This window comes from Equus caballus, chromosome 30 (assembly GCF_041296265.1).
Source record: "Equus caballus isolate H_3958 breed thoroughbred chromosome 30, TB-T2T, whole genome shotgun sequence".
In the NCBI taxonomy this organism is placed as follows: Eukaryota; Metazoa; Chordata; class Mammalia; order Perissodactyla; family Equidae; genus Equus; species Equus caballus.
In genome coordinates this window covers 37,670,000-37,693,330 of record NC_091713.1, presented here as the reverse complement: position 1 = coordinate 37,693,330, position 23,331 = coordinate 37,670,000, and the positions used below count along the sequence as shown (strand labels likewise).

General features: G+C 60.7%; 2 protein-coding genes and 1 long non-coding RNA gene across 6 annotated transcripts; 2 read left to right on the top strand and 1 right to left on the bottom strand.

Annotated features, from left to right (window-relative positions):
• Nucleotides 1-1,822: 1,822 nt before the first annotated feature.
• Nucleotides 1,823-12,486, top strand: PTPN7 (protein tyrosine phosphatase non-receptor type 7). Of its 4 annotated transcripts, none has more exons than XM_070255895.1 (11): nt 1,823-1,961; nt 2,986-3,158; nt 3,645-3,828; nt 4,101-4,185; nt 5,665-5,741; nt 6,906-7,043; nt 7,360-7,470; nt 8,137-8,294; nt 9,740-9,848; nt 10,782-10,927; nt 11,020-12,486. In XM_070255895.1, exons 2-11 carry the CDS (start codon nt 3,037-3,039, stop codon nt 11,201-11,203), a joined length of 1,314 nt encoding a protein of 437 aa, XP_070111996.1. In that variant the 5' UTR covers nt 1,823-1,961; nt 2,986-3,036; the 3' UTR covers nt 11,204-12,486. The 4 variants fall into 4 exon arrangements, with proteins under 4 accessions (XP_070111996.1, XP_023488566.1, XP_070111997.1 ...); XM_023632798.2 differs by having other exon boundaries at nt 9,735-9,848; XM_070255896.1 differs by having other exon boundaries at nt 1,824-1,961; nt 4,104-4,185.
• Nucleotides 12,209-13,553, bottom strand: LOC111771355 (uncharacterized). The gene is made up of 3 exons (XR_011434252.1): nt 13,413-13,553; nt 13,037-13,115; nt 12,209-12,525 (listed from the first exon to the last, which is right to left on the bottom strand). It is a non-coding gene; the product is annotated as an uncharacterized lncRNA (long non-coding RNA).
• Nucleotides 13,554-13,614: 61 nt separating this feature from the next.
• ARL8A (ADP ribosylation factor like GTPase 8A) lies at nt 13,615-21,786 on the top strand. Its single transcript, XM_023632799.2, has 7 exons — nt 13,615-13,925; nt 18,251-18,331; nt 18,682-18,755; nt 19,727-19,820; nt 19,935-20,002; nt 20,203-20,273; nt 20,724-21,786. Exons 1-7 carry the CDS (start codon nt 13,803-13,805, stop codon nt 20,771-20,773), a joined length of 561 nt encoding a protein of 186 aa, XP_023488567.1. The 5' UTR covers nt 13,615-13,802; the 3' UTR covers nt 20,774-21,786.
• Nucleotides 21,787-23,331: the final 1,545 nt, after the last annotated feature.

Sequence of the window (23,331 nt, the reverse complement as noted above, 5' to 3'; positions counted from 1 at the left end):
TATCCCATCTGAGGCTTGTGGGTGGTGCCTCCCCTGGTCACACCTCAGCGGATGTCCAGCATTTCTCAGCAGAAGGGAGAGAGGGAACGGGCAGGAGGCAAGGGATGGCTATGCCTCCTCCCCAGATGCACCCAAGGTCACTGGGAGCTCCTCAGGGTCTTGCAGATGTCCCACCGTGACCCCCACCCAACCACCTTCCCCGTCTCCTGCCCCCTCTTCCTTGCTCTCCACCCAAGAGCTCAGCTTCCAGCTCCTCAAACCGCAGCCTCGTGAGGGGAGGGCTATGCCCTCAGCCAATAAGCCTCAGACAGGGAAACCTAGGGGGCCCTGGTGGGCCAGAGGGGCGAGGGCTTTGCCCACTTCCTCGTCCCCACCCCTGTGGTATCCTGGCTTCCTGTTCTTGATAACAACCAGCAGCTTGGCCCAGAGCGGGTGGCCCTCTTTCCCATCCCCTCCTGCCCCTCTTTGATCCCCAGGGCCCCACTATCCACTAGTGGAAACACCAGCGGGTTGGGGGTGGGGTGGGGGTGGGGTGGGGGGGTGGAGGCCGAGGCCAACCTCAGTCACTTCCCACAGGGACAGCAGGCATTCCCAGACTCCTGCCCTCTCTCCCCGTCCCGGACACCAGCTCTGCTCTCAGGGAAGCCCCCCCACCCCCAGGGGAGCACGGATGCCAGGCTCAGACAGGGGCTTGTCCCAGTGCCCACCGCCAGAGCTCCACAGGTCATCCTGTCCTTTATCTCAGCCCTCCTCCCCGACGGGCCAGTGGAAGGCCAGCCCCTCCCCACCGCCCCCTGCGCGTGCCCACCCCCTGTGCCTATTGTACATCATTTCTTCTTTGCTGTCACCGTCTGACGGCTGAATCAGAGAAGTGGGAGGCAGAGCGAGGACAGGGATCGCGCGAGTCGGGGGCCGGGTGGAAGGGCGTTTGGAACGTTGCAAGGTGAAAGGAGACGAGCAGAGAGCATGAACCTCTGGGCTGCTGGCCAGCAAGGGGCCCGCCGAGCCCAGGCAGCAGGGGAGAGGGGGGCAGTAGAGTCTGGACTTGGGGGCAACTCCCCGGACCCCAGGCATGCAGGCGCCCCAGCGGCAAAGAAGACATGGGAGGCCCCTGGAGAGAGGGCCAGAGACTGTCCACGCTCCGTAAGTCTTCTACCTAGAGGTCGGGGCTCTGGGAGGAGGCCTGGAAGGGGCTGGGAGCCGGGGAAAGGCCCCCAGACTGTCCGTCAGGCTGTCTCTGCCGCCTGCTTCCCGGCTGGCTGGACCGTCTCAGACAGCGGCCGCTGAGAGCTGGGGTGGGGCGCAGGCCTGGGATGACCTTCCGGCCTGGCCTGGGCCTTCCTTTCCCACGGGGAGCGAGGATTGCTGCCTCTGTTCTTCCCCACCCCACCTCAGGTCTGCGCCCACCTCCGCTCTGGGGAGACGCAGCCGTGCTCCCCGTGAAGTCCCATGGCGGAAAGGACAAGGGCTTCCAGGGCAAGGCTCTGGGGCCGAAGCAGAGCAGTGGAGACTCGTCTGCGGCCAAGGTCGGCTTCAACAGGAGCAACCTGGGTTCTTGGTGGGACAGCCTGGAGCCGGGGGTCAGCCGAGCTCTGCCCAGCATGCAGGCAGAGGCTGGATGTGACAGAGGCCCACAGGAACGCTGCAGAAGGAGGAGAGTTTGGGAGCTGGGGCACCTGCGTGGTCGCCCCTCACCCATTCCCAGGCAGCAGGGCTTGGGCCCATGGCGAAGGTGCTGGGACGCGGCCAGCCCACCCCAGAGGGGCACAGGCAGGAGGCACCGACCCCTGGTGGCAGCGGCAGGCGCAGGAGGGCAGCATGCAGCTGGGGTGTGCGTGGGTGGCAGCGAGGAGGGGCTGAGGGAGGAAGCTGGCTTCCTGAAGCCTCCTCAGCCCTCAAAGACAGACCGACAGACAGACAGACAGCTGGCAAGAGGCAGCCTGGGGGACACAGCTGCTTCAGTAAGTACCTGAATGGGGGAGGAGGAGTCCCAGGCCCCGGGGTTGCGGACCCCTGGGGTGACGGGAGGGCATCCCCAAGGAGCGGGTGCGAGAGGGCACGTCGGGGGCCACAGTGCTGGGGAATGGGTGCTGACCTGGCTGACGTCCCCGAGGGGCAGGGCAGGGGGCGGCAGGAGAGCAGAGGCTGAAGAACCCCCTCCTGCTCCTGGGGGGGCCTCCCTCCACCACGCGCATCTGCAGGGCCACACTCTCCCCTCACTTCCATCCCAGCGGGCGTGGCGACTGACACCCCCTCCACCTGGGGAGCTGTGACCCTGGAGGTGGGGGCTGTCCCCCGGGAGGAGGTGGCCCCACCACCTCTGTGCCCCCTTGCGTGCCCCCAGCTGTCGCCTCACCATGCGCTGTCGCCCAAGGGCTTGGTGAGGCCATTTCCTGTGACGGTTGCAGAGGCGGGAGATCGGGGGGATGGGCAGAGGAGGAAGGAAACACCCCCAGCCTACCCCCTGGACAGAGACCCCAGATGCCAGGATGAACTTGGGAGGGGTAGGGTTAGGAGCGGGTCCCGCGGGGGGCCAGTAGCCCGGCATGCCTGGGTCCCCGACCAGCCCCAGTGCTGCGAGAGGCCTCAAATTCCCCATTCAGACAAGGCCCACCGGCTAGCCCTAGACAGGCTCTGTGGGCCTCCCTCTGGTTGACACAGAACACAAGGGCTGTGTGTCCTCCAGGACCACACTTGGGGCTCCAGCAGCCTCTTCTCCCCTCTCTGCCTCCTTCTGGATTCTTTCCCATCTTCACCCCCAATCTGGAACCCTTGCTCTAACCCAACACTGCCTGCCGCCCTGGGTCCCCCTGTTGTGGAGATCCTGGCCTTCCCCCAGTGAGAATGACACCACTGCCTGGGGAACAGAAGACACGCCCAGTGAAAACCAGTGCCGGGGGGCAGAAGGCCAGCCTGGGCCTGGGAGCCTTCCTCTGGCCAGTCGGGCAGGCCCGAGGTCAGTAGCTGAGGGGCCCTGTCTTGCAGGTGAACCCCATGGCTGAGTGAGCCTCCCCTGGGCCCTGCACCCACCCCAGCATGGTCCAGGCCCGTGGGGGGCCCTCCAGAGCACAGGCACCGCCCTCGTCTTTGGAGGCAGCCATGACCCAGCCTCCACCCACCAAAGCGCCAGCCAAGAAGCATGTGCGGCTGCAGGAGAGGTGAGATCTGTCGTGGGAGGGGGCCTTCCCAGCCCCCAGCGCCATCTGCCCCTCGGGCTCCGACCGCTGAGTCCAGAGGGCCCTGGGCTGTTGACACCAACCTGAGAAAGAGACCAGATGTGTTCGCTTGCTCATCGTTTACATGCCCTTTACTTGTCTGGGGCACGAAGTTTCACATCCACCAGGATGGGCTGAGCAGCCCCAGAGCAGGGCCATCTTGGGTTTGGATGTGGGTGCAAGCTTTAGGGGCCGGGTCGGGGGTTGGCAGAGGTGGGCAGAGGGAGGCAGCAGTGGGGTTCCTGGCTGCCCTGTTCTGGCTGACAAAAGGAGAAGGACAGGCAGCAGGGGCCGGAACCCTCAACTTCACGGGGCCTCGGGGTCAAGGGGACGATAAGCAGCCACGTCCTCGGACAGGCCCCACAACCTAATAACTGAGAAGAGCCCGCGGGCTTGGGCGCTCACTGGACCCCGGTTCTGGGCCTGCAGGCGAGGCTCCAATGTCGCTCTGATGCTGGACGTGCGGTCCCTGGGGGCTGTGGAGCCCATCTGCTCAGTGAACACACCCCGGGAGGTCACCCTACACTTCCTGCGCACAGCCGGACACCCCCTCACCCGCTGGGCCCTGCAGCACCAGCCGCCCAGCCCCAAGCAACTGGAAGAGGAATTCTTGGTAAGAACTCGGGGTCCCCCCAAGCCCCTCTGCCCTCTGAGTCAGAGGCAGCTGGCACCGTTCTGCCCTGGGCCCTGCGGGCATGTCTCCTCCTTGGGCCCTTAGGAAAGAGAACCTCAGGGCTCAGGGGGGTAGACCGCACCTGCCCTCTCCTCAGCCCTCCACCTCATCCTGACCTGCCAGGAGGGAGCCGCCGGCCCAGCTCTGCTAGACGAGGGTGGAAGGGGTGGGGAGCCTGGGGACGGGTGTTCACTGTTCCCTCCTCCTGCCAGAAGATCCCCCCAAACTTTGTGAGCCCTGAAGACCTGGACATTCCTGGCCACGCCTCCAAGGACCGATACAAGACCATCTTGCCAAGTAAGCACCGTGGCTGGGATCCGTGGGGACGGTGCTGTCCCTGGGGCTGGAGAGGTGCCAAAGGCCAGACGCACAGCCCTCGACAGGGATGAGCCACCTGCCCTGGAGCATCTTCTTTCAGCAGAGAAATTCCAAAACCATGCCTGTGCGGGGGCAGGAGGAGCAGTAACCATAACCCCAGCGAGGAGACAGGCACTCTCCTGTGCAGATGCTTCCCGTGGCCAGGCATGCTCAGCGTCCCCTAGAGTAATTCACTGCTCACAAGGACCCCATGAAGTCGGTATTATGGTGTCATTATCCCCATTTTACAAACGAGGAAACTGAGTCTCAGAGAAGTTGCATAACTTGCCCAAGCTTGCACAGCTCGTTGCACCAAACCTTCTTCCTCCTCTTCCCCATGGGAAACGCCCAGCAAAGGTTTGCAGTAAAGAGCTGCCATCGGGACAGCTCCCCAAGAGAGGGCTTTGAGAAACTCCATGGAGGCGGGGCAGGGTCTGCGAGAGAACAGTGACAGGCTGGAGACCGGGGTCACGGAGCTATAAGGAGGTGACCCTGCAAGATTGGCAGACCGGGGCATCAGCACCTCCTGTTGTTCAGCGGGAGGAAGAGTCCTTGGGGACTCTCCCTCTCTCTCCCCTTCCTCCCTCACGGCAGCCTTATCTGGCAATTCACCTCTGCACGGCCAGGGGCCAGGCCGAGGCCTCAGCTCTCTGCTCGCACTGCATTCGAATCCTCGGTCCCGGTCCTCTGCCTGCACGGCTGGGTCAAAGGCTGTCAGCGCTCAGCCAGCTGGAGGGAGAGGGAGCAGCCTGCTCTTGGCCTAATTAGGGCCAGCCTGAAGCCAGGGAGGGGGAGGTCCCCGAGCCTGAGGTGCCCTGGCCCCCTGCCTACCTCTGCCCGGAACAGGCTGGCGCTGGGAGAGCGAGCCCCTTCTCCGCTCCGCTCCTCTCCTCGCCTCACCTCTCCTGTCCTCACAAGCCAGCTTCTTCATCCTGCTTGGACTGGAGAAAGCCCTCGCCTGCAGTGGGAGAGGCTGACACCCCCAGTGGGGGTAGGAAACCTGGGTTCTAAGGCCGGTTCTCCATCACGACTTCAGACAAATCATCTGAATCCTGCATTCACCATCAGAAAACGTTCTCCCTCCACAACATCCCGTTCTCTGCTCCTATGGGCACAACCCTATTCTCCAGCCTCACTGACCTCAAGGCTAGCACACCACCACAGCATCCCGTTAGGTTTTGGCGTCTCCGTTGCCTTTCCTCGCTGGTCCAGGCTGGACAGCACCCCCCCCCCCCGCCCCCCACTCTTCCCAAATCATGCCACTTGGATCGCGTCACTCTACTGCTCGAAAACATCCTGTGGCTCCTCACTGTCTGTAAAGTCATCCAGTGGGTACCGGGCCACCTGCTCTTCTCGGCCCCGCTGGAGTTGCAGTGGTCACCTTTTGGCCTCTGATTTCCCCTGATTTCTACCTCCTAGATCCCCAGAGCCGTGTCTGTCTAGGCCGGGCACAGAGCCAAGAGGATGGAGACTATATCAACGCCAACTACGTCCGGGTGAGTGGCCCGGCTGTGGCGGGGGCGCGAGGAACGGGGGCGAGCTGTGTTTGAAGAGGCCCACAGAGAATCTGCCAGCTGCGGCTGGTGGCTCGGGTGCCTGGGTTTCCTGACCCCGACTCATGGCCTCCTTGGCCCTACCAAGCTGGCACGGACACCGAACAGGGCCCGAGACACCAACCAAGAACACAGAGCAGATGTCAAACAACCTGAAAAGGAGAGACCACCCGGTCTCCTTACCCTGCCCTGTCACCTCCTCCATGCCGACCTGTAAAGGTGGAGGAGCAGGCATTGTTGAACCCAATTGCCAGCCTCTCTGAGGTCTGCATGGCATGTGCCAGCACCCACGGGAGCTCCCCGCTGTCCCCCTTTCCTCTCTCTCTGGCCTTAAATGCCCCCCGAGCAGCCCCTCTTTGTGGAGATGATTTAACATCAAGCTGTAGGAACCCGAACGCAGCTCCACCTCCCTTCCCACCTCCGTTGGCCCCAAATAGATGTAAGGCAGCGCTCTCTAGTGGTTCAAAGTGGGCAGGACAGCGGGCCGAGATGAGAAGTCGCTCGCCAGGGACGCCGTGAGGAACGTGTTCTCCCCTTGGCAGCAGAAACCAGGTGGACAGGTGCTCCTGCATCCTCTTGAGGAGCAGGAAGCTGGGGATTCTGAAGCAGAGAACAAGAGCTGGCAAGTGGGCGCCACATCTTGCTACTAAATGTATACAAGTAATATGCAAAAGTGAAACATTCATTCAACAGACACACTGTTTTCTCACTTTGCAATAGTATAAAGCAGGGGAGGAAGGGGCACATGGTACAGAGGTCCTGATCCACGCTAGACTCTCAATGTTCTTTCTTCAATTTAATGTGCACAACATTCATGCAAGATAGATATTATGCCCCCTTTATGGATGAGAACACTGAGGCTACAGAGCTGGGTGAGCTGCTCACGGTGGCACAGCCAGAGACCAGAAGAACGTAGATTTGGAATCAGCTGTTCCTCACTCCAGAGCCTGTGTCCTTCCCACCACGTGGCTTCCTGTGTGTGCTTTTGGTGCATGTGTGTCCAGGTGTGCGTGTTCACAGCTTCAGCCTGGTCCTAGGACTTGCAGAGTCTGGGATCCCCAAAGGTCCACACTCACTGCTTTCCTGTCCCTTCTGCGCACCCCCCAGGGCTACGGCGGGCAGGAGAAGGCCTACATTGCCACCCAGGGCCCCATGCCCAACACCGTGTCGGACTTCTGGGAGATGGTGTGGCAGGAAGAAGTGTCACTCATTGTCATGCTCACTCAGCTCCGAGAGAGCAAGGAGGTAAGAGGCAGACCACAGCCCTGGGGACCCCAGAAAGGGCTACGCTCCACCACGCACACGCCCCAGCTCTGGGCCGCTCAAGACCAGGGGCTCCCTGGTGGCTGAGACCACCTGTAGCCGGGCCCAGCGTGCAGCTCTCAGAAAAGTCCCTGAGATGCCCCTGTGGAGGCTGGCACAGCCGGAACACAGGACGGGCGAGCACTTCATCTGCAGGCGCCAAGCTCTGGAGCCCCCAGCAGGTGCTAATGACCCCCCAGTCCCTGCTCCAGCTGATGGACGCTTTCCCCTTCTGACTCCCTCCCTCCCTCCCTCCCAGAAATGTGTCCTCTACTGGCCCACGGAAGAGGACACCTACGGACCCTTTCGGATTCGCGTCCAGGATGTGAAAGAGCACCCAGAATACACCGTGCGGCAGCTCTCCATCCAGGTACCACCCTCTGGGGCCAGGCCTGGTCAGGTCACCCCCCACTTCTCTGGAACTCAGATCTAAACCTTCTTGAACCCACACCTAAGAGAAGTGCTTGAGGCCCAGAAGACACACAAGGGCGCTGTCCTCAGGGAGCCTCCAGTCAAACAGGGCAGAGCCACCAAACCCAGTAGGACCCACCAGGAACCATCCATCTCTGCTGAATGGGCCAGGAGAGGAGAGCTGGGGTCCCCAGGAGCGACAGGAGGTCCACAGAGATGTACAGGGGCGCACATAAAAGTGCCTTAAACAGCCCATACCACTGTAGAGCGCTTTATGCTTTTCAAAGCATTTCTCTATCGACGCATTACCCTCCAAGCATCCTGGGAAGTAAACCAATACCACTGCACTGTCCCCACTTTCTGGGTGAAGAAAATGAGATTAAGGGACTTGCCCAAAGTCACGTGCTAGTCGGTGTCAGAGGCAGGCCCTGAACTAGGGTCCTTCTGCTCTCCCCTGACAGTGCTCCTCCCAGCGTTCGGAGGGGGGAATGGTGGGGTACGATGACCTGCTCGGGGCCGTGGCTGCCCCACGGAGAACTCCAGCCCTCACCCTCCTCTGGCACAGAGAAGGGGGGGGCAGTGTGCCCCCCCCGACCCCGGTTCTCAAGCCTTGTCCCCACCCCAGCACCAGGAGGAGCACCGGTCTGTGAAGCACATCCTCTTCTCGGCCTGGCCTGACCACCAGACCCCCGAGTCGGCGGGGCCCCTGCTGCGCCTGGTGGCCGAGGTGGAGGAGAGCCCAGAGACGGCCGCCAACACCGGGCCCATCGTGGTCCACTGCAGGTATGTGGCGTCTCCCTCCACCGCAGCCCGTGGCCAGGCCCCCTTCCACGGGGTCTCTCCTGGGAAGGGCTCCAAGCAGAGCAGTCGGGCAGGCCCAGTTCTCACTGGGACAGGAGCCTCTCGGTCATCCAGCCAGCGCTCTGTTCTTCTTCCCTCCTTCGTGCAGAACCTGGTCTTCTGGGCTGGACATCCAGGCACAGTCCAAAGAGGGGAGGAAAGATCAGGAAGCTCCCAGGCTGCTGGGGGAGGAAATAAACGTGGTCCCTGCTGTCAGGGAACTCATTCATTCATTCAACAAACGTTTACTGGAAACCTGCTATTGTCAGGCATGGTGTTCGATGCTAAGGAGACAGGATTCTGGCCTGACGGGTATAGAGTCTGGTGGGACAGACAGCAGATAACACAATTAAACACACAGTGGATGAGAGCTGTGACAGGCTGTGTGCACAGCACAGAACCAAGTCACCCCACCAGACTTTGGCCAGAAGCGGCTTTCCAGGAGTAAGGACGTCTAAGCTAAGACCTGAAAAGTGAAGAGGGGAAAGGGAAAGTGCTCTAGGCTGCTGGAGCAGCATGTGCAAAGGCCCAGAGATGAAATTTAAAGGGGGACACTTTGCTGGGAGTAAATTAGAGAGTGGGTGCTTGGCAGTGATGTGGTGGGGACAGTGACGAGAGATGGGTCTGGAAGGTGGGCGAAGTCCAGGTGGTGAGGGACCTCGTACGACGGGCTAAGAAACTTGGATTTGCCACTTGAAAAGAATACTTTGGCTAAAGCATATCAAGTATATTGAGGTGGACTAGGGGGTGACACAGGGGACAAGCTGCAAACAGGAAACCATTTGGGGTGCAGATCCTAACAGAACAGAGAGGCAGAAGTGCAGACAGCAAGGGCTCCCCACCCCACAGGGGCGTGAGTGCCGGGAGTCACGGGGCGCCTCCACCAGGGCTGTGCACGGGAAAGCTCCTAAGAAAGGAGAAGGCTTTGAAATAAAGGACAAGACAGCAGAGTGGAGAGGACTGTGGGGAGGAGCCGGCTGGGGACAGGGCTGAGTGTGGGCAGCTGTGAAGACGTGTCTGCGGGGAGGAAGTGGCGGTTAGATAAGGGGCTCAGGGGTCAGCAGGCCCAGCACAGCACCGTCAGTTGGAAACTGCTGTGCACTGCCAAGCGAGGAGAGCTCCTCACGCCTGCACCAGGACCAAGGGTGACCTGGAATCTGTTTAATGAGGCGGGTACAATGTAGCCTCCTCCAGTGTAAAGCTGTGACCCGTGGAGGCACTGCCACCTTCCTCCGTCCCCATGTCCTCCGCCCAAACACAGTGCCCTTAGCTCCTACTGTTTTCCCTATGGTTGGGGGCCCGGCCCCCACGTTCCCCGCTCACCTGACCCCCCATGTTCCCTGTTCTCCCGTGACCCCCCATTCGCTCCCTGGCTACGTCCAGTGCAGGGATTGGCCGGACCGGCTGTTTCATCGCCACCCGAATTGGATGTCAACAACTGAAGGCCCGAGGGGAAGTAGACATTCTGGGCATCGTGTGCCAACTGCGGCTGGACAGGTGGGTCCACGGAGGTAAACAGCACCGAGACTATTAACGAGCGAGCGGCATCAGTGCCTCCCGGGGTCAGAGCAGTCACAGACGCCCACCGCTGAGCACTTCCTGTGAGAAAGGAAGGGGCCCCTTTTGCTTAAAGACCTATTTCTTTTGTGATTAACACCCAGGAGAGAATCTCAATCTAGAATCTTAGCTTGGGGTTTAGGACTAAAGACGCCGTTCTGTGGCTTTCCCCGGGCCTTCGATCTTTTTTGTTTTCGTCTTGGTTCTTCTAAATTCCCTACTCAGGGGAAAGGCAGCGGAAAGGGTTGTGGCTGGTTCTAGACACCAGGCGGCCACAGGAAGTGCACAGACGCTCACTGGCTTTGGAGACAGGGACCAGGGTGCAAATTCTGACTCACGCCTCCCTGAGCTGTCACTGAATTTCTCTGGGCCCTTCTTTCTTATCTAGAGAGAAATAGTGGCCCCATCCCCCCAAAAAACTGTTGTAAGGAATGAGTTAACTTATGTGAAAGTGTTTGGGAAACATAAGAACCTACTAGACAAATGTACGGAATTATTATTGGTACTTTCAAGGTTATTGGAAAGAGGAAACCTTAGGCTCAGGGACATCCCTGGCCTGGTCTGAGGAATCAGGGGCTGTTTCTACCCAGGAGCTGGTGGTTAGAGAAGACCAAGTGCTGGGCGGGGGGGGGGGGGGGGGGGGGGGCATCTCCTCCTTGGCACAGCCAGTCCTTGGGCTCAGCCCTGGGTAAGTGGCAGGGGGCTTCCCTCGTGGGGAAGGGCTGAGGGGCAGCCAGAAGGAGCAGGAGGCAGAGGACGAATGTATGTGGAGGAGCTGACAGATTCTTGGGGAATGTCAGGCTCTCCCTGGAGGACAGCGAGGACGGCCGAGCCGACCCTCGTCCGCTCAGGTCTGTGTGCCTCTCCTCCCAGGGGCGGGATGATCCAGACCACGGAGCAGTACCAGTTCCTGCACCACACCTTGGCCCTGTACGCTGCCCAGCTGCCGGGGGAGCCCAGCCCCTGACCCCCGACGCCCTCCACCAGCCCAGGCGCCGACTTCTCCCAGGCCTGGGAAGGTGGGTCTGGGGAAAGAGGGCTTTGTGGCCTAGGGTCCTCCTGGGTGCGCATGGGAAGAGGATGCCCCCTCAGTGAGCATGTGTGGTTACAGGAAGCTGACCAGCAAGGACCGAGGCCGGAGTGCAGGTCTTCACCACTGGCCAGTCCTCTCCTTCCTCTCGTGGACACTAGGGGCAAACTCCCACGTCCCTCTGAACTTAAAGATAGGAGGTGGCGTTGACAACAGGTCTGAGATAGAAGCCCAGGGGTCTGGTCTTCTCTCAAACCCTCTGTGAGCTTCAGTCTCTTCGTCTATGACATGGACACCTAAGTGCTTTGCTGCCTCACGGGGAAAACAATCAGAGAAGTTCCTAGAAGCCGTTCCAGCTGTATCCCCTTCCTGGGGCCGGCAAGAGAGTGACCCCAAGGTCGTTCTCCATGACCCTGCCCATGTACAGGCCAAGTGCCAGAGCTGGGATCAGCCTGGTCCTGACTTTGGCCACGTTCTCGACATCCCAGCAGTGACGCTGTGCTTCCTCACTCCACATCTGCGAGAGGTGGATACCCCCCAGAGAGAACAGGGACCCAGACTTCTCCTGCGCCCACTCATGTCCCTGGGGGCAGGCGACAGAAAAAAACGGGCCAAGCAGCTGAAATTTCTGGAAGAGGGAAAGTGTGGGGACCCTCAGAGGCCCAGAGGGCTGTCCCACCTCCATAGTGGCCGGCCACTCACCTCAGTTGCTCCCTAGGGAGGCCCAGCATCCTCTGTCTTCCTTCCACGACCTCAGAAGACATCCTGGGCATCCAGGAAGTCCAGAAGAAAGAGGAGAGAGGAGGAGGCGGAGAGCACGGCCTGGTTTTAGATAATGGGCACCCCACGGCCCTCTGCCCCCTGCGTGCACAGAGCACACCTGGAGAGCGTGGTTGTTTCCAGGAACAGTCTGAGTTAAGCCATGTGGGGCAGAGCTGGGAGCTCAGACCAAACCGGGACCCCGCACAGTCTACCCCAGAGAACTAACTCCCCTCATCATCTCGGCATCAACACAATTTCCAGGGTACCCCAGATCTATCTCAGGGCTGATGTCCACACCCCAGGAAGCCATCAAAGCCGTCATCCGTGAAGCCAAGATGGGCTGCCCATGGGGAGAGGGAGGCACCCCTCCTGCAGGCACAGAGCCCCTGGGGTCTGCCTCTGCCGGTGCCAGTTCTCTGTGGACCCCTGAGGAGCTGGAGCTGGAGAACAGCTGGGCCTCCTCATTTATGACATCTCTTCCAAGGAACACACAGCACTGAAACCGAGGCTCATTTTCTTCATGTTCCCGCAGGGCCTTATTGAGCGCCTCCCTCCTTCCAGCTCCGGGAGGGGGCTCCCCATACCTGTACCCTCCCCAACCCCTCTGAGGGGCACCCACAGTCTGTGCCGGGGAGGCTGGGCAGAGAGCTCGGACCCAGCCAGGAGGGCAGCAACTGCACAGGCTCCCCACCCCGGGCGCTGTGGCCCCAGCCTGTTCCAGAACTTAGAGAGTGCGCCTCTGGAAAAGCAGCCGTGTGGGAAAATAAAGGCTTCTGGGATGGCTGATTCATTCCTTCTTTCCATCTTCTCAGGCATCTGGAGCCCCTTTACAGCAATAGAGAGAGAAAATCCATAGACCAGGAGCAGGCTGCAGGCCCTTCCCTGGGGCATGGAACCTTCTAGCCCTTCCAGGGACACATAAAACCAAGTGAACCTGGAGTCAATTTAGGAAACGGGGCAGAGGTGACCCTTAGGAGCTAGAGAGAGACTTAGAGCAAAATAGAAGGACGACACAAAAAATCCAGAGCATTATGCTAGGCCAAGGCTCTGTGACCCCTCCACCTTGGCCTCTGTCTGCTGCTCTGGGCTCATCCTGGGGCCATTTGACAGGTGCGGTTGACACTGACCATTTATGCACCTTTGACTAAAGCAACACTCTCCATGGATGAACATCAAACACTCAGGAGCACCCAGCATGGGGCGGGGACTGCCCTGAAGCCTGGGAAGTCGGGGTACCGCCAGCTGGGGTCAGCGGGCCCTGGGGTTAGGGACACCTCCCACCATCAATTCTCCTCTGGGAGAAAATTTTGGTTTTTCCCAGAACAGGCCAACTTACCCATTTGCCGCACATCCTCCTCACTGGAGACCGCTCCCCTCCCCGCCAGCAGGATTTTATCTTAAGTATCTGGGTGATCCTAGCGAAAATCAGCATCAGACCCAAACATTCATTTCACCTTGGACCAGAGGCTTCCCAAATGAGGCACACTGCGGTTTACAAACCAAGATGGCGCATCGAAACCCGCCCAGACGCGGTGACTTCCCGCTGGGAGCATTTTGAGAGGGTGGGACCTGGTACCCAGAGATGCTGGGAGGCAAGGATTTAGGGGACAAAAAGTTTCTCTTTCATAGAGATCTCTCTCCTGTCCTGGAACGTGGGTGAACCACCCTTCTCCGCCCCGCACATGTTCCCGCATGACGGAGACCTCACCCACCTCGGGCCCACGGCCTTTTAAGCGAGGGGATGCCAGGGCGCGCCAGCTCGGGAAGGGAAACAGAGGATCAGACTGTTTTCCCCAAGCGCCCCCGACGCCAGCTGTGGGTCCGGCCCTAACCCGAAACCCGCCCCCGACCCCAGCGCCGGGGGAGGAGCGCGCGCTGGAGCATCAGCGGGACGCAGGAGGGCGGTGGCGGAGGAGGAGCGGGAGGGAGAGCAGGCGGAGGAGGGGCTGGAGCAGGAGGAGGAGCAGGAGCGGGAGGAGCAGGAGGGCGCGGAAGCCACACCCATCGGCGAGCCGCTCCGGGCGCGAGTCGTCGGCGCCGCGCTGAGCTCCGCCCGCACCGAGCAGCGGGACCCGGGCCGCACCGGGAGGGGCGCCGCGACCATGATCGCTTTGTTCAACAAGCTGCTGGACTGGTTCAAGGCCCTGTTCTGGAAGGAGGAGATGGAGCTCACGCTGGTCGGGCTGCAGTACTCGGGCAAGACCACCTTCGTGAACGTGATCGCGGTACGCGGGCCGGGGCGCGGGGCCGTCGCCGCCCTGCCGACCGGGTCTCCGCCCTGCTGACCGGGTCTCCGCCCGGCACGGCCGGGGCGCCGTCTGCATGGCCGGCTCGGCCGCGCGCGGGCGGGGAGGAGCGGGCCGGGCGCGCGGGGCCTAGCACGGCCGTGGGGACGTGGGGCGCGACCCGCCTCCTGCTCGGCCGGGATGGCGCGACGCGGGGCGGGGAGGGGACGAGGGGACCGGCGGCCCCGGAGGGGGTCACGAGACGGGAGGGACCCTCTGGCGGCCGAGACAGGCCCCCCGGCCCCGCGCACGGGCCATGACAGGGCGAAAGCGCCCGGGCCTTTCCGCGTGCGGGGGGTCGCGGGACCGGGCGGCCTGGGGAGGGGGTCCGGGCGGCCAGCCCCACCCCAAGGGCTTAACCCCTGCCTGCCGGAAGAGGAAGCCGGCGCCCTGGAGGGGGAGGGGAGGGGAGGGGAGGGATCCCCGCGGTGGGGGATCAGCTGAGAGGCCTTTGGCCCAAGCCCAGCCTCCTCCCCTCCAGGAACCTCCAGGCCGGCGGCTCTGGCCGGGGGTCCAGGGAGGGTGGCATCGCTGGCGGAGTTTGGAGTCTGCACCTGCTCAGAAGTTGCAGGGGGAGGTGCCCCCGCCCGGAGGATGAGCTGATGGGGCACTGCCCACTCTGGGGACCTGGGAGAGACCGGCTTGGGGCTCTGGGTACTAGGACCGAGGAGGGCGATTGTAAGTCTTTCAGGGCCGGGGGAGTGGTGGGGAAGGAGTTAAAATCTCGTCTCAAAAAAAAAAAGAGGAAGATGAGCTTTCTGGGTGTGAGCTGGGGCTGCAGTCATGGCTGCGGCCTGCATTTCAGATCCCGCCCAATGGGGCTCCGGGAGCAGAGGAAGGCTGGGGACAGAGGCCTGGGTGGTCCAGGGACCCGGCGCCAGTCCCCAGACGGGGGTTTCTGAGAATTGTAGGTTGGCCAGTTGCCGGCTCAGAATGCCGACGAGACAGGGCAGCAAAGAAGTGTGGCCGGCTGGCCCAGGTGCCTCCTCCTGCCCGAGGTCACCCATCCTGCAGAAGAGGCCTCCCAGCAGGGCCCAGCACCCAGAAGGAGCACTGCCCGAGGCAGGAGGGCGCGGGGCAGGCTGGAGGGGCGTGCACCCCACCATCACATGTTGGGCACTGGCTTCCTTTCCCAAACATGTGTCGCAAGTGACCTCTGCCCCTGCGTCCACCGGTGGCTCCTGACTCCTCACCTGACAGAGCGGGATCTTCAGGCCCGTGCTGGGCTCTGGGCACGGTGGTGTCAGGGACCCTCTGCTTAGACTGGGCGTTGACTTGGGCTCTTGGCTCCCTGAGCAGGAGCACAGCGCCTGGACACTGGGCCTGCGGGCCTGGGCGGCTCGGCTTCTAGGCATTTAGATCTGGGAGCTGTCTCTGGGTGAGGCTGGGCTGATGGCTCTGCTGAGATGTCACCTCCAGTCCCGGGGGAAGCTCTCCTCATGGAGTATTTGTTGGAGCCATGTCCTGGACAGGGATCCAGGGACCCCGGTGGGTTCTGCTTCCTGGACAGGAGGGTCTCCTCTAGGCCGGCATTATATTGGAGAGTGGGACGCTCCGGCAGGTCAGGAACAGAACCCGAGAATGGCAAATTCCACTGCCGGGGTCAAGAATTTCCGTGATGTGCAGGGAAGTCCTCCTCCCCAGCCATGTGTTCCCCTTTTCGATGTTAAATTTGTTGCTTCAACTTGCACATCCTTAAAGAGCAAGCTGAATTTCCCTCTAACGAGTCCTCCCAAGAAACACCCCCCCCCCGGGGGGGGCTGTAGTGGGCATCCCAGCGACAGGGTAACCCTGTGTTCCCAGGTCCTCCGGGGCTGCCACGCTGGAGTTTCTGCCCACCCTGCGTGTGGTCACCGTCGAATGTCTTTCAGAAAGAAACCAAGAGTCGGAACCCCTGGGCTTGGTCCTCGTGCCCACCACTGACTCCGAATCACCTTTGTCTGTCCCTTTGGCTCCTGTTTGTCTCAGCCGCTCCCCCAGTCGGTGTTTGCTCCTCGCTGTCTGAGGCCAGGGTGTAAATAGAAGTTGACTTGATGTGTCCAGCTACTCCGCAGGCTAAGAAAGCTGGAAGGAAATTATATAGAGACTTTACGGTGCTTCCAAGAACCTGAAACTGATCTTTTGAGTTCTGAAAAGTCATGATGCTAGAAAGTAGGAGATGTTTTGCCTGAGGGAAACAAGAGGACCATTTTCAAAAATTTAAAAGTGGAAAAGACTGTCCCGTGAAGGAACCAGTCTTGGGGTCCCCGGGGGGGGGGGGGGAGTTATAGGAGGATGGACTTGTGACTCATTATAAAGGACTTTTGGAGAGTTGGAGCTGACCAAGAAGGAGTGAGCGGGGGGATTCGAGGCTGAAACGAGAGGCTGGACCGGATGCTGTTAGGGTTACTCGTGACCTTAAATGAGGAGCTTGTGCGATGGGGGCGTCAGCAGAGAGATGAAGTCCTAAGCTGGTTCCAGCTTAGCTCTGAGTCGCAGCTGCACTGGAGCCCGTGGTGCTGGGAGCCTGGCTCCCTCAGGGTCCTCCAGCCTCCTCCTTTGCCCAGGATCACCCCTGCCAGGCCGGGCTTTTCATGTATGTGGGAGCCAAGAGCGATGAAGGGTTCTCACGCTGCATTGAAATCATTTCCAAGCACCTTGTGAGCCTAATTGGCCAATCTCTAGACAACCTGAGCACTTCTCCCCCATGTCATGGAAGGCGGCCTTGAGGCCCTGAGGTGGCAGTGTCTTGTCCCAGCTCCTCTACAATGAGGGATGACAAGAGATGGGCTTCCATCCTCAGACTCTGAGCTCCTAATCAGCCAATGGGGTGGGGTGGACTATATCCAGCAGGTGCCCCACCCCCGCCTGGCCCCCTCGGGTCTGGGTGATGAGACCAAGACCATCCACGGTCCTCCCTGCTCAGCCAGGAGAGAAGCTGTTGTCCTCGGGGACACTCCCTTTGCTCAGGGATTCCTAACTTCCAGGGGCTCTTGGACCCTTTGAGATCTGATAAGATTGGAGACCCTTTCCCCAGAGAAGTGTACATACAAACAAAACCCTGCACATGCGCATCCTGTGCAGTTTCAAGGGGTCCCACGGCTCTCTGACGCCCGTCTGGCCTCCAGGTTAGGAACGTGGGCTCCACCGTGTCGTGAGCATCCGTTGGGGGTCCTCCGGTCTCACATCCAGGGGTCTTGGTGAATGAGTTTGGGGCTTTCCTGCAGATCAAAGGGAATGAATCTCTCCTTCAGGTGGGACCTCCAGACTGAGGGCTCTGCGTGGGAAGCCCTCAGCCCCCACACCTTGGCTAGTGGTCAGAGTCCCTGACCTCTTTACGTGACCCGAGGCCTTCTTCCTCCCAGCTGGAAGAAGCAAATGGCACGGGGCAGGAACAGTGCTGTCCCCTCAGGGGCCAGGTGCCAGAAGCCCCGTCTCCTCCAGCCTGGCCTGGGGGTGAGCAGAAGTGTCCTTCATGTCAACATGCGATGATCTTGGGGGGATATTGGTCTGGCCTTGTTGAGGCCTGTGGCTAGTTCAGAACAGTCTAGAGATCTCGGAGACAATTTGGAGGGGGAAAATAAACATTCTTAGGATCTGAGGATGGGTGGCGGGAAGTGGAGTTGCCGTCAATTCTAGTTATGCGGCAAATGTCTACAAACGTTAACATAAACACGTTCCTCTCCACAAGGAGCTCTCCGTCTGGTGGGAGACACAGAAGTCAGCAGATCATGTAGAGTGTGGATTATCCATCCTAACAGATGGAGTGTGGACAAATGAGCCAGAACTGTGGATAATCCTGAAATTGCTTGCGTGCACTGCATTTTGGGGGTGGCCGATTTACCTTCCCCAGATTTTGACTGGAATATTTACTGCGGCTTTGAAAGTCCGTCCGCTCCCCTCGAGATCTCCGTGCTGTTTCCGGGGCCTGCACGGGGTTCCTGCGCCGGAGGTGGTGGCGCCTCTGCTCGGCTGCAGACCAAACTCGGTAGCGGCTTCTGTTCAGCAGAGACGCGGGTGAGACCTCTGGTCTCCGGGAGAGGCCCTGCCATTGCCTCCTCCCTCCCAGGAGCGCTCCAGGATGGGGTGCACACCTCGGTCGGTTACGCCCGCCCTGCTGGAAGGCAAGGGACGCTCAGGAGCGCCCCCTGGCCCCGGGGACGCCCAAGAAGCCCTGGCCTGGCCTCCACTTGACTCTCACAGCCTCTTGTCCCCCGCCATCAGGGACGGTGCATCGGGGTCCTGTTGATTTTTGCCCCTTTTCCAATTCTGGCTCTTCCTTCCAGTCAGGACAGTTCAACGAGGACATGATCCCCACCGTGGGTTTCAACATGCGCAAGATCACCAAAGGGAACGTGACCATCAAGGTGAGGGGGAGGAAGCCGAAACTCCGGGTGCAAGTGACGGGGCCGCAGAAGACCATGCAGGCGCTCGCGTGTATATGCACGTGCCTGTGTGCACACATGCGTGTGCACGCGTGTGTGTTGTGGCAGGGGGTCCCGAAGGAGTTGGGGGAGGGCCCTGAGCTCCTGGGAGGAGAAGCTAAAGGAAAGCAGAAGTGGGTCATCCGGGCAGAGGGCAGTCGCAGGGGTGGAGCGAGGAGAGCTGGGGGGCAGGGGCCGGGGCGGGGGCGGGGGCGAGGAGGAGGGGTCCTTGGAGCCCAGAGCGTTTGGTTGCCTGCCTGTCGCTGAGACCGTGTCGCCCTCTTCTCGCCCAGCTCTGGGACATCGGGGGCCAGCCCCGATTCCGCAGCATGTGGGAGCGCTACTGCCGGGGAGTGAGCGCCATCGTGTAAGTGCCCGCGGGTGGCCGCGGGGCCCCCCAGCCTCACCCGGGCCCCAGCCTGAGGACCTGCAGGGACCGAACCCGATTAGTCGTAATCCTAGTTCGTGAGCACCGTGCGTGCACAGCTGCCTTCGCTGGCCCGCCTCCTATCCAATACACGCTCTGGGCAGCGCACCTGTCTGTGACCCAGGGCTCAGGTGGCATCTGTGCATCCTTGTTGTCCCCCTGCCTCCCCCACCCAGGGTCACCACCTTCCTGAATTTTGTGCAGTTTAAATGGTTCATTCCCTTGCTCTTTAAAAATAATTTCATCCTACATATATATACCCAAACAAAAAATTATTTGGTTTTTCTTGTTTTTAACCTGATTTTGTGTGTGTGTATATGTGAGGAAGATCGGCCCTGAGCTAACATCTGTTGCCAAGCTTCCTCTTTTTGCGTGACGAAGATTGTCGCTGAGCTAACACCTGTGCCAGTCTTCCTCTATTTTGTATGCGGGATGCTGCCACAGCATGGCTTGACAAGTGGTGCATAGGTCCGCTCCTGGGATCCGAACCTGCGACCCCTGGGCCACCAAAGCAGAACACATGAACTTAACTGCTACAGCACCAGGCTGGCCCCTAACCTGATTTTTTAAAGTATCTTTCTCCAAGGAAATCTGGGGCTTCCTCTGCCTTTCTCACTCAACCATATCTGGTCTTCCCGTGAAAACATAGAGGGTCCTTTGGGAGGGACTTGCGTCTGATCCTCAAGGGCCCGAGCTTTGCATGGGAGTAGCAGCTTCTCCAGGGGGACCTCAGGGAACAGGATAACTGCAGGGTCCCTGTGGCTTTTCACTCCCATCCGTTCAGAAAACACGCCCTGGGCAGGCCCGGGAGCCCAGAGGGGCAGAGGTGACCCAGCCGGAGCGTGGCAGTGTCTCCTCCTCCCTGTCTGCCCGTGGTGTCAACACGCTTGTTCCCACCCTGCCATCCCCAGGTACATGGTGGACGCCGCTGACCAGGAGAAGATCGAGGCCTCCAAGAACGAGCTGCACAACCTGCTGGACAAACCCCAGCTGCAGGGCATCCCGGTCAGCACTCCCGAGGGACTGGGAGGGGTGGCAGGGGGCGCAAGGGGGAGAGGAGGCGGGGGCGGCAGCCAGTCCCCCACCCGGACACCCGACCTTGTGCCTCCCTCTCTGTAGGTCTTAGTCCTGGGTAACAAGCGAGACCTTCCGGGAGCCTTGGACGAGAAGGAGCTGATCGAGAAGATGTGAGTTTGGCGACTTCTCTGTCCTTGCTCCCTGCTCCCCGCGTTCCCCGGGCACCCACCGAGCGCCAGCGGCTTGGTGCTGCCCTGAGTGTCCGCCACACGATGGCAGCAGAGCCCACCTTTCCGGGAGCCGTGCCCTCCCTATGTGGCCTGGCCTCTGGGTTGTCCTGGCCTCAGTGACTCTGCTCTGGTTCCCCCAGGAATCTGTCGGCCATCCAGGACCGGGAGATCTGCTGTTACTCCATCTCCTGCAAAGAGAAGGACAACATTGGTGCGTGGGTTCGGGGCGTAGCCACGGGCCGGGGAGGAGAGCAGAGGCCCCCTGGGTGTCTCCGTGGTGGCTCTCGATTCGGACTCCTCCACTTTCCTGGGAGCCCCACACTCTGGTTCTCCAGGGAGGACAGGCAGCCAGAGGCCCGATGCTGAGCATCTTCCCCGCTCTGCCATCAGTTGGTCCCATGATTTCGGGCAAACCACTCCCATCCTTGTAGCATCACAGGGTTGGTGGGCGTCCGACTCTGACACCCAGGGCTCATCTCTTTCCCAGCACCCGGACGCCCCGCCACCCACTGGGGGCTTCCTGGAGCTTGACAGCTCTGGGTTCCTGGTGCCCATAGAGCTGACCCGGCTGCAGTTTTGGGGGGCCCCGGGCTCCCTGTGTCCACCTCCCCTGCAGGTCCAGCGCTGGAAGCCCTATAACCTTCTCTCTCGTCCCCACCAGACATCACCCTACAGTGGCTTATTCAACACTCGAAGTCGCGGAGAAGCTGAGGCTGCGGCCCTGCCCCCTGGGACCAGGACCGTGTCCTCCAGACCTGAAGCCGAGCCCCCCGCCCGCCCCGCCGTCCCCCCTGAGCCCTCCCCTCCTCTCTGGGTGTGAGGAGGGGCCTCTGGGGATCCCAGAGTCCTGTTCTGCTGAGGTTGGAACTCCTGATTTTACTGTAAAATAAACCGCTCCCATCTGGTCCTAACCTCACCCCCCACTCCCGGCCTCTCCTCCCCCACCACCCTGCTTCCCTCCCTCAGCGGCCCTGGCCCCACAGCCCCTGCCCCCTCCGTCCTGCTCCTCGACGCCCCTCCCAGCACTCTTCTGTTACTGTCTGTGTGTACAGTATATATATGTATATATATTTTAACTTTTAATTTAAGCAAAGACTAAAATCAACCATTTGATGCTGCGGGGGCCAGTCAGGATCTGGGTGGGCGGTCTGGAGAGAAGGAAAGAGACATGGGTTGCTTGGGGTAGGCTCAGACCAGGAAGGGTGAAGGCTGGCACCTGGGCAGGAACCAGCCTGGGCACTGGTGGCCGTCCCCAGGTCCTCCCGTTGCCACTCCCAGTCTGGCTTGTCCCTGCGGCGCTTGAATGTTACAGGCTGACGGGAACCTCCAGAGGCACCCCTCTCGGCCCCCAGCCTCCGCAGGGCCACCAGGCACAACCAGGAGCCGGAGACCACCGGCCGAAGGGGCAGGAGGCCAGCGTCCCCCCGACCCCGGCTCCCGGCTCCCGCCCCTCCCGGGCCCCCTCCACGGGCCGTGTCATTTTCTGTTCTCATTTTGCAGAGTTGCACAAGGAGAGAACTCAGCAGGGGTGGGGGGGTTGGTCCTTTGAGTTTTGTTTTCTGTTTGTTTGTTTATTTAATGATTTGTAAAGTGATGTTCCTCTTCCTTTTTTTACACTTTTCAGCTCATATTTAACCTCTGTTTGGAAGACGATTCTTGTAACTGTACATTTTTTTGCCTCCTAATAACGACAACAAGAATAAAATTACCGATTTTGTGTTGGGGGGGTGTGTGCTGCCGATTATTTTTCCTGAGATGGCGTGCCCTGACTGGCAGGTGGGGGACACTGGCGCCCATCACCGGGCACGCACCCACGTTCGCACACAGTGGACCTCGCCGAGTGGCCTCCCCCGGGCGTGTGTGCTCCCGCCTCACCCTTTCTAGTCACTTCCGTGAGGCCCTAGCCTGGAGTCTGCAGCCGCCCAGTGGAGCCCAGGAGAGGCGCTTAAGGAACTGCCCGGGGCCTGGGTCGTCGAGGCAGGACCCTGGCTCTGCACCCCAGTGTGTGCATACTGAGCCTGTTTCCTCAAGTCCGTTCGGAGCCCCCCTTGCAGGCAAAGCTCTGTCCCCACCGTCCCTGGAGCCAGCTAATTGTCCTCCAGGCAGGCACTCTGGGCCCGCAGAGACTGAGGGCTTCCCCTCTGCGCTTCTCTGGGAGTCGATGTCGCTGGTGTCCGGGAGCGGGCTGTCCCCTCTTCTGCCCAGTTCCAGCCCTCGCCCCACCCAACTTGGTCGCCTGCAGCTGCTGCCTCGGAGCCCGGGAGCTCTGCTTACCCCAATCCGAGGCCATCTTGACCCAGTTTCTTGGAAGCCCCACCTCCCCCTGCTCCGCCTCCCGCAGCCTCTCTTCACCCTGGAAACGAGCAGACCCCTGCAGACTCGCATCCCTTCTCGCCCTGCCTCCTGGGAGGAAGGAGCCGTGTTTCCCTGGGTGCTGGGAGCGGGGACCCCAGGGCTCTGGGTCCTGGCCCTGCCTGTTGGCTCTGAACTTCTCTCGCCCGTCTTTGGTGCCCAGGGCTTCCTCCTGGAGGCTCCCTCTGATCATCAGAGTTGTCACAGTGCAATGACCTGCCCGGAGACAGAGTTTGCTGTGGGCAGAGGAATTTGAGGAAAGAATGTGGATGGAGTTTGGCGAGTGGAGCTGAACGATCTTAGGAAAAGGAGACGTGGCCCCCTGGTTAAGGAGGTTGAAGCTGGGCCCAGGCTGTCCCCTGTGCCCTCCTGGCAACAGAGGTGGCAGGGCTTGCTCCTGGCCTGAGAGGCTGGGAGGGGACCAACTGTCATTTATCTGGGGAGCAGGTCAAGCATGTTTCAGGGTCCATCTGCCTTTCTTGGGTCCTGTGTCCTCTGATGGGGGGCAAGGTCCAGGGAAGGCCAGATGGGCTGGTTACCAGCCAGCACCGTCCTCCCCTGCCTGCACACAGCAGGTGCCTGATGTGACCGAAAGAAATCGTTGAACAGGGAACAGGCCATGCGTCTACGTGAATCGTGGTGTTTGGGGCCCTTTGAACTGCCCAAGCCTGGATGAGTTTAAGGATGCCTGGCCAAGCCTGCTCTGTGGTGTTGTCAGAACTGAGTGCCCAAAGGGAAGGAGGGAGGAGGAAAGGGCGCCCAGCGTTGTGCTGGATGTGTGATATTCTTCTCATCTGGTGATTGTGGTCCTCCAGGAGCCAGGGATTGTTCCCGTTTTACGGACGAGGAAGCCAAGACCAGAGGTCAGTCACTGCATCCAGCCCGACTGTCAGGCTCAGTGTGTGCTCTGTCCCCAC

What these genes read in the sequence shown, in the direction of transcription:
- ARL8A (XM_023632799.2), top strand. Translation starts at nt 13,803, where the DNA reads ATGATCGCTTTGTTCAACAAGCTGCTGGACTGGTTCAAGGCCCTGTTC. An exon ending in CCTTCGTGAACGTGATCGCG is followed by an intron (nt 13,926 to 18,250) that starts GTACGCGGGCCG and finishes TCTTCCTTCCAG; the next exon opens with TCAGGACAGTTCAACGAGGA. An exon ending in CAAAGAGAAGGACAACATTG is followed by an intron (nt 20,274 to 20,723) that starts GTGCGTGGGTTC and finishes CGTCCCCACCAG; the next exon opens with ACATCACCCTACAGTGGCTT.
- PTPN7 (XM_070255895.1), top strand. Translation starts at nt 3,037, where the DNA reads ATGGTCCAGGCCCGTGGGGGGCCCTCCAGAGCACAGGCACCGCCCTCG. An exon ending in TGCGGCAGCTCTCCATCCAG is followed by an intron (nt 7,471 to 8,136) that starts GTACCACCCTCT and finishes TCCCCACCCCAG; the next exon opens with CACCAGGAGGAGCACCGGTC. An exon ending in CTTCTCCCAGGCCTGGGAAG is followed by an intron (nt 10,928 to 11,019) that starts GTGGGTCTGGGG and finishes GTGTGGTTACAG; the next exon opens with GAAGCTGACCAGCAAGGACC.